At 37.3% G+C, this 8,546-nt stretch overlaps 1 protein-coding gene across 3 annotated transcripts; it reads right to left on the bottom strand.

The window, feature by feature from the left end:
* Positions 1–3,018: 3,018 nt before the first annotated feature.
* Positions 3,019–3,936, bottom strand: LOC6032484. 3 transcript variants are annotated; one of them, XM_038260084.1, is made up of 3 exons: positions 3,515–3,936; positions 3,201–3,443; positions 3,019–3,144 (listed from the first exon to the last, which is right to left on the bottom strand). In XM_038260084.1, exons 1-2 carry the CDS (start codon positions 3,890–3,892, stop codon positions 3,411–3,413), a joined length of 411 nt encoding a protein of 136 aa, XP_038116012.1. In that variant the 5' UTR covers positions 3,893–3,936; the 3' UTR covers positions 3,019–3,144; positions 3,201–3,410. The 3 variants fall into 3 exon arrangements, with proteins under 3 accessions (XP_038116012.1, XP_038116010.1, XP_038116011.1); XM_038260082.1 differs by having other exon boundaries at positions 3,506–3,936; XM_038260083.1 differs by having other exon boundaries at positions 3,502–3,936.
* Positions 3,937–8,546: the final 4,610 nt, after the last annotated feature.

An 8,546-nucleotide genomic window follows, 5' to 3' on the forward strand; every position in this document is an offset into this window, starting at 1 on the left:
AAAAAAGGAAAATCTAAAAGTTCGCCATGCAGAAATTTCACCCCAATCACATGCGCGCCATGATTTTTTTTCTTTTTTTATTTTAATTCAATTTCGAATTATTTTAAATAAATCTTGCAGAAACAAGCGTACTTTTTTCATTAGCTTCGTCGTTGATTGAAATTCTAATAGGAAACGTTTGTTTACATGTAAGTTAGTCGACGGTTAGACAGCTGTTTTCTATCTAACTTTCCTTTCCAGTGTGCGCTTTGATTTGACAGCACAGCCGTAAACCACGCCCCCTTTTTTCGTTGAATCTCTTGTTAGATAGCACAGTGTTGTCAAATACATTTGTACAACTTACTCTGATAACTTGCATCTTTTTCTGGCAAGTTATACAACAAAAAAAGTGCGCTTTTTCCAGTTCACAGAAGTTGTAGAACAAGTTGTGATAACGAGGCGAATTGGTTATACAACCAGTTAGGAAATACGTTTATCTGACAAAGTGTGTTGCTTGGGTAACCACCGCGCCACGAGGCCCATCTTTATATTTCATCTTTAGTCAAAGAATGTAAATTCTGTCAATAATTGGCCGGTTGAGACCTTTCTGAAACAGCTGGAATTTAAAAAAAAAACTTTTCAATTATTGAGTTCAAAAATTAAATTTCCATTGCTGATTTAAATGTTCTCTAAGCTACGATCATTTATATCAACAATCAATGATAGCGTTGATTTTAACGACTGGAAGCTCTGCATTTTGCGTATATTTGATTTAGAGGTTTGTAGAACATTGCTGGGTCATCTTTGTCAACTCACACGAAATCCCAAAAATGTTACCTAAACCACCTCTCTTTGATATTCGTAAAAAAAATTCTTGGGGGTAGTTTGTTTTAAAGGAAAAGTTTTACTTTTGTAATTACTTTTACCTTACTGTGAAAAATCGTAAGGCATGTTGTTTTGAAATTTCATGATTTTGTAACAAGCCTATTGTAGATTCGAAAAGTAACCCAAAATTTACATGTCTCACGATTTTTACAGATATGGATTAAAAGTGGCAGAGGTAAAAAAAACTATTTATAAACTATCTGGACGAAAAAAAGCTGGAGTTGTTTGACAAGGGCCCAAAATTACCCGTTAGGATTAAGTTTTACGAAAATTAACGACTCCGACTTTTGTTTCTGGTAATTTAGCGACTCCGATTCAGCTTCTAAGAATTTTCCAACTTAGAGTCTGAGCCTTCGATAAACAGGACTTCACTGACTCCGGCTCTCATTCCACAGATGCTGGTTTTGTTAAATAGTTACCTGTTGTCTAGGAATTTGCAAACTGTTCCAGAAATAAAACATTGTAGTTAATACTCACTTGGTATGGAACCGGACAAGGAAAATTTCAAATGGACAGCAGCGGCAACGATAACAAGCCAGAGAGGGTGAAGAAAAGCTCCAAAAAATCGTTCCGACATGCGTATTGGCCCTAAGTCTGCTGAGTTGGATAAATACGACGAGTGCTGAAAGAAAGTCCGGCAATTTGCATCGAGTTCCATACCAATATCGTATGTCATGTAGTATGCTGTCTTCCATTGGTACACGCAAAACTGCCAATGCGAATTTACTGACCATTGGTACCAAAATTTTGAGCATCGAATGGTCATAAACGATCATGAACGTTCGATGCGCAAAGCGCGTTGACCATCCGATGTTCAACGTGTTTTTCTGACATTTTGACAGCTCTTTTGAATGTGTGCGTGACATCACACGCAGCTTTTTACTGTTTGCACTATTCACCACTTGTGCCGCCACCGTACATCATCACGGCTAGTGCTAGTACCACTTTTCGCCACCAGATGGATTCAGCCATCCCCAGGACGCAAACCAAAAAGTAGCAGAGAATATTTATCAAAACAGACAATTTATTTGCCGTTAAACCAAAATTAAAACTATATCAATCAAAATTACGATTGAGTCAGTTTATTTTTGGTTTATCAAGAACATAAATTGTATGTTTTTCATAAATATTCCTCCCAAAGAGAAAATATTATTTCGAAAAACAAACAACAGGTTTTTATTTGTTATTATATAAGATAAGACAAATTTCTGATTTTTTAAATTAAATTAAACACACAGCTTTTTAGTCATCTCTATGACAAGAATCAAGAGTCAGGAATCCGGTTCTACGCAGTAATTGTCCGCACCTCCGCCGAGTAGTTCCGAAGTAGCACACACGAGATGTTTTTGTTGTTGTCAACCGGTTCCTCGACTTGGTCGTGCCGGCCAGATCTGAGTCTTCTGAATGGACTTTTGAGGGGTGTCTTGATGGAAGAATATCAGAGAGGCGGTGGACAAGACTGGCAGGTATACCGATGGCAAGGGAATACCACGGCAACAGTGGCCTGCCGAAGTACGTATCTTCTTATTCTTCTGGTTCCTTCGGATTGGCTTGTTTTTCGGTTTAACCTCCGCGGTCGTAGATTCTTCCCAGATTTGGTCGTCCTTGGTCCGCTCGGGACGCCTCCGCACAAAAAAACATCGATGCCAAGCTTCTGCAAATTGCGCTGCCGTTTCTTGCGTAGCTCAACCACGTCCTGCCCGTTCGTAGCCAGCGGTTCCAGATTGACATCATCAAGCGAGTTGTCCAAGTTGCTCCCGGCTACGGCCCAGAATTCCGTCGTCCTTGTCCAATGCCGGGAGAGGTTGCAGCTGTAGCTTTGGTTTCCGCTTGCCAACTCGGTCTGCAGCGATTTGATTTGGTGCAGATTGTGCTCGCTAAGGCCAACTCCGTCCACGTAGTGATTGCCTTCCAGCGCTAGTGGAATGATCTTTTCCTCCGGTTTTGGAGTGGACTTTGGCGTGGATTTTGGTGTCTGGGTCAGTTTTTTCGACAACAGATGGGTTGGCGCTTGGACGATACTTGTTACACAAACTGCACTTAACCATCCCGGTGGGCCGCCGCCCAGTAAGCTTGATGACAAATTGACACGACAAGCCCTTGTCCCGCTGCTTGTAGCCATCGCGACGAAGCGTCCCTCCCGGCGTTCGCGAACCCCAATCAAAACAAACCCGACAGCACCGGCACTTCCAGCCGTACTTCGTAATCGACGTCACGTTCCGTGGTAGTGCCGGGGTAGTGGTAGATGCACGGGTAGTAGAACATTTTTGGACAGGACATCTGGGGAAAAATAAATGTTTTGAATCTCTGGACCGCGATGTAGCTTGCGTTTCTACCTTGCACACTAAGCTCGCCCCCTAGCGCGAGCAAAAGTAGCACATTTTGCTTAAGGCCTGCGCCACGGCCTCCTCCAGGTTGCTGAGCGTCCCCGTGGCCGCGCCAAGGCCCACGCCACACGACCAGCTGGCACACGACCGATGAGTGTAAAAGTATCCGCCGTTCTCGATCGAGGCGAACTCCACCTCAGTGTGCCGATCTTCTCCAGCTCAATCACGTACTCGGCGTTGATAATTGGGTTTCTGCGGAAGAGAGATAGAGTGTTGAGTTAGATCGCTGGTCATAAGGTCACAACCATACGAACTTGCGTTACGTTCAATCCTTTCTGTCGTTTGTTGCTGCTCAGCAGCGGCGATATTCCGAGCGTGAGGACACTACCACCGCTGCCCGTTTGTCCCCCTGACTGGGACTGCTCCCGGAGAATCCCTCGTCGTCTTCCTAGGACTACAGCGCGGCCGCCATCGTCGCTTCGACACTGTTCTTGATCCGTAGCATTTCGTCCTGGCCCAGCTGGCTGCGTTCGCCGAGCGCGCACTGGGCGCACACATTGCCGGGGTACTTTTCCGGAAAGTAGGGACTCTTCCGGCACGGGCATCAACAGGTCCGTGTCGGTTTCCATCACTTCGGCCGTACTCGGGCCGCCGCGGATTGACTCGTTCGGTGAGGGAAGTTCCAGGCAGCGTTGCCACATGTACAGATTTATCTGTCATGGTACAGATTTTCAGCAAAGATTTGAGTACAGAATCTGTACGTACAGATGACAGATATTTGGGTCACCGTACTGATTTGTACAGATTTTCAGATAAAACAGATTCTTTCTCAAAATGATATTATTGAATAGTTAAGTTATTGCAATTATCTCAACATTTAAAAACTTTTCATTGATCAAATCTAGTTTAACTTTTGAAACATTTAGAAATGGATCAAGCTTATATTTTTTAACGATCTTAGATCCATTTATGCTAGAATATTTTCTCTTAATACTAACCCCCAGTACGCTGCGGGTAATTGGCTCCCTCCCACTAACATTTACACACAAGATCCTCTGTAGTTTTAGGTTTTTCTTAGGTTTAAGAAAACTGCATTTACAAAAGCAGACTCATTGCTAATCAGGTTTCAGTACCGACAAGGACCTAACAAAAATAATGTATAGCATTTCGTTCTAATAAAGTTATAACATAATTTTCAGCATTTCCCATTCTTCTCAAAAATGATTTTAAAATGAAGGAGAACACAGGTAAAATAAAATCTAAAATACTTTAAAAATTTAATAAAAGTTGAACTGAATCATACAGAAAATAATGAGTCATAAAGTTTATTGTATTTTTTTTAATTAATTTGAGTATATTTTTAAATTACATGAAAACAACATGATTTTTTTATATTCATAATCTTGCTATTGCATTTAAAGCTTTTTTTGCAAAAAAAAAGTTTAATAATAAAAATTATCTTTTTAGCATTCCATACTTTACATGCACTAAATTTGAAACATATTTACAACCGCCTTGTAGTTGCCTGAATATTAAAAAAATTAATCCTCGTTTTTCAAAACATTATTATTTGTTTCTTGAAAGGTAACGCCATTATGTCACATTAAACTATTTAATAAATGGAATCTGGTCAAAGTAAATTTTATTGAAAGTTTTCGATAAATCATGTTTTGCACCATCAACTGGGTCAATCGGGACTGCAGTCTGTATGAATATGGATTACAGTCTAACTTAGATTATTTGATTCTTAAGTTCCTGAATTCTGAAATTCTGAAATTCTGAGATTCTAAAATTCTAAAATTCTAAAATTTTAAAATTTTAAAATTCTAAAATTCTAAAATTCCTAAATTCTTAAATTCTTAAATTCTTAAATTCTTAAATTCTTAAATTCTTAAATTCTTAAATTCTTAAATTCTTAAATTCTTAAATTCTTAAATTCTTAAATTCTTAAATTCTTAAATTCTTAAATTCTTAAATTCTTAAATTCTTAAATTCTTAAATTCTTAAATTCTTAAATTCTTAAATTCTTAAATTCTTAAATTCTTAAATTCTTAAATTCTTAAATTCTTAAATTCTTAAATTCTTAAATTCTTAAATTCTTAAATTCTTAAATTCTTAAATTCTTAAATTCTTAAATTCTTAAATTCTTAAATTCTTAAATTCTTAAATTCTTAAATTCTTAAATTCTTAAATTCTTAAATTCATAAATGCTTTAATTCTTGAATTCTTAAACTCTTTGATATTTTTTTATTTTTTAAATTTTAAATCTGGGTATGATTTGAAATTCTAGATTTTAATTTAGAATTTTAAATTTTTTGGATTATAATTTTGAATTTGAAGGAATTTGAATATATGAATTATTGAATTATATTATTTTAATTTTATTTATTTTTAATTATTAGAATTTTAATGCTTTGAATTTGTTATTTTTAAATTTTGTTTTGTATATATATTTCTTTTTATTTTTTTAATCTTAGATTTTTTTAGTTTTAATATTTGTATTTTTGAATCTGTGTGTTTATGGATTTTCTCTTTGGTTTACTTCTTTTCAAGCAAAATACAAAATCCTTCCTTTTAATTTCAAGATTCTGCTTTGTGAGATTCGGTATCAAAAGGCAATTCGGAATTTTCAATATTATAATATCGATTACAAAATTATTGATACATTTATGACTTTCAGTTGCAATAAAATAAACAAATTCTGAATATTTAAGTTTTTTCACTAGAACTTTTGCAAACAATCATCGCGCGAAGTAACGTCACGCGAAGAAACGTCTTTCCTTGGCCGTTTCTTGGGTGTTTTTTATATGGAGTTTTGCGTTCCTTCCGAGCTGCATATCAGCGTTTAGTGTTGTCATAAGATTGTTCAAAATGCATGTTAAAAAAAAGTTTTTTACAAAAAATATACCGTACAGATAATGGTACAGATATTCGCCATGCTTGGTGCAGATAAGACAGATTTTTGGACCCTCTGATACAGACGAGCATGTGGTAACACTGGTTCCAGGGCCAACGACTCGACCAGACTGTCCTATTTCCTATTAAGAATCACGAACAGTTTGCTTAAATCTAAAAACGTTGAAGGGAGAGAGGAGGCTCGACTAATTAGGGGAAAACACTTAACAGTGAACCGAAATGAATTCTCTGGGCTACGGACGGGAACCAATTTCGGACACTCGCGATGCGGTGAGCACAGAATTACCGGCGGAAACTTTCCCGGACCACCTACCGTTGCTGGCCGAACAAAAAAAACATGCAGAGCGAGCACAGCCTACCGCGACAAAAAAAAAAAACAAAACGTCAAACTGATCACAGAGAAGAACGGGCTATTTTAAAGAGGGTGAAGAAGGAATTCTTCGGTTGACAGTACGATTAGCGCAAATATCACGCATACTAGAGCATGAATAAAATCGTATGATTCAGATTGCAGTGGTGTTGGTGATTTTTTAAATGATTTGAACATCCGATGGGAATAAATTTGAACATCGGATGGGTTAGGGCGATTGACCATCCAACGTTCACCGGTATTTCTTTGCGTGTAACGAATTTCACTAGCTGTTCTAACTCAGTAGTCTGTGATTATTGGAATGTTAGCTTCTTGACAACAATAATGCACAAAGTTCTACTTTTCACAATTGTTGTACTTTTCGCAACTCTCATGAGAAGTTTTGGATCTGTTCGAGTGATTCCAAATCTGCAGCCGAAAAACGAAACTATTGGCACTACGCCCCACGGGGCATGGCCTTCCTCTAACGTGGGATTTCTGCTCCAGCGCCTCTGACGAGACAGGAGAAACCGGGACCGACGTTTTACTTCACCATCCGATAGAAGCTCAGTGGATAAGGCGGGAATCGAACCCGCGTCTCATAGCATCATCGGGATCGGCAGCCGAAGCCGCTACCCCTGCACCACGAGACCCCCCCCCCCATCTGCAGCCATTGCCGTTGAATCAGCGGCAAAAAGTTGCAGAGAATACAACACCTCCTGGCTTCAGTCAGCAACCGAGGGCAAACCAACCAGCATCAACGAATGAAGGCAGTAGTGACCTGTTTTCACCACAAGAACTTCTGAACATTTTCATCAAGATGACAACAACACTGCGTGGGTGCAAAACTCGTGCAGAACAAGTAAGAACGCTTGAAATACAGTTCGTTGTTTACTCGTTCTAATGATTTTTAATATTTCAATGAATTTACTTTTTTTAGTTTTAAGTTAGGATTAGTTGTTAAAGATATATTTTTTTCTTCTTTTTTACACAAATGTATTCAATTCAATGCAAAAATGTAAAACAATTTGAAGTAAATAAATGAATGTGAACAGTTAATAATAAAACGAAAAATACTACAAAGATGAAGAGCATTTAGCCATACAACTTAAAATGTAAATGAAATGCAATTATTATAAGAAAGTTCAATAAAGACATATTTAATTTCAATTTTTTCATGAGTACTTTTCAAATCAATTATTTTAGAAGCAAATTAGGAGCATTTTCGTTAATACAGAAGGACAGGAAAAGTTAGTAATTGGACAACGGTGTAATGAAAATGCAATATGTAATATAATTCGGTCCTAAAATGAAGCTTAGATTGCTGATATAATTGTTTACAGCGATAAATCTTATTTTTCTGAGTACAATGACCCTTTTTACGACCACAAAGAGTTGAAAATGGATTTTTAAATCAATTTGGAAAAATTAACCTCACGGCCCTTCTTGATAGAAAAGTCCCTACTTGACAGCTCGTTCCAAAGGGACCATAGTTGATCCATCGAAAAATGTTGTCGTTTCAATATTTTTTTTGCATTAACGAGGCACATCAGCCGGAAAACCATCCTCGAATTTTTTTTTAAACTGGTAGGATCTCGAAAACTACAAAACATATCGATATGATCTTTGATTTAGCCCCTAGAGTTTTAATCTCTGAACAATTTGCAACTAAGCAAAACTATTTTTACAATACCATTGTTTCAATGTTGGGTCCGAGAGTTCAATGTTGCATGCTGTTTTTGCACTCTACATATTGTTTTTTGATCGTGTAACCCCAACAGGGCTATTTTTGCATTTTTTTGCATTAAAATTAAAAAAAAATATGATCAGAAATTGTTTTTAATCGTGTGTTTTACCGTTGTACATAAAAATTAACATGGGGCTTTAGTACCCAATTATGGTTATCCACATTTTTGTAACAAAAATAGGAGCTCTTCCCATATTAAGGCAAGTTTAGCCATATTGGTGAGTTACACTGTCAAAAAATGATCTCACTCATACCACTTCCAATGCTACCTGGGATGTTTTCATGGTTTATGTTATTGACTACTCTACTATACACACTGTGCAAAACAGAAACTGCACATACT

Source organism: Culex quinquefasciatus, chromosome 3 (genome assembly GCF_015732765.1).
Source record: "Culex quinquefasciatus strain JHB chromosome 3, VPISU_Cqui_1.0_pri_paternal, whole genome shotgun sequence".
Classification (NCBI taxonomy): Eukaryota; Metazoa; Arthropoda; class Insecta; order Diptera; family Culicidae; genus Culex; species Culex quinquefasciatus.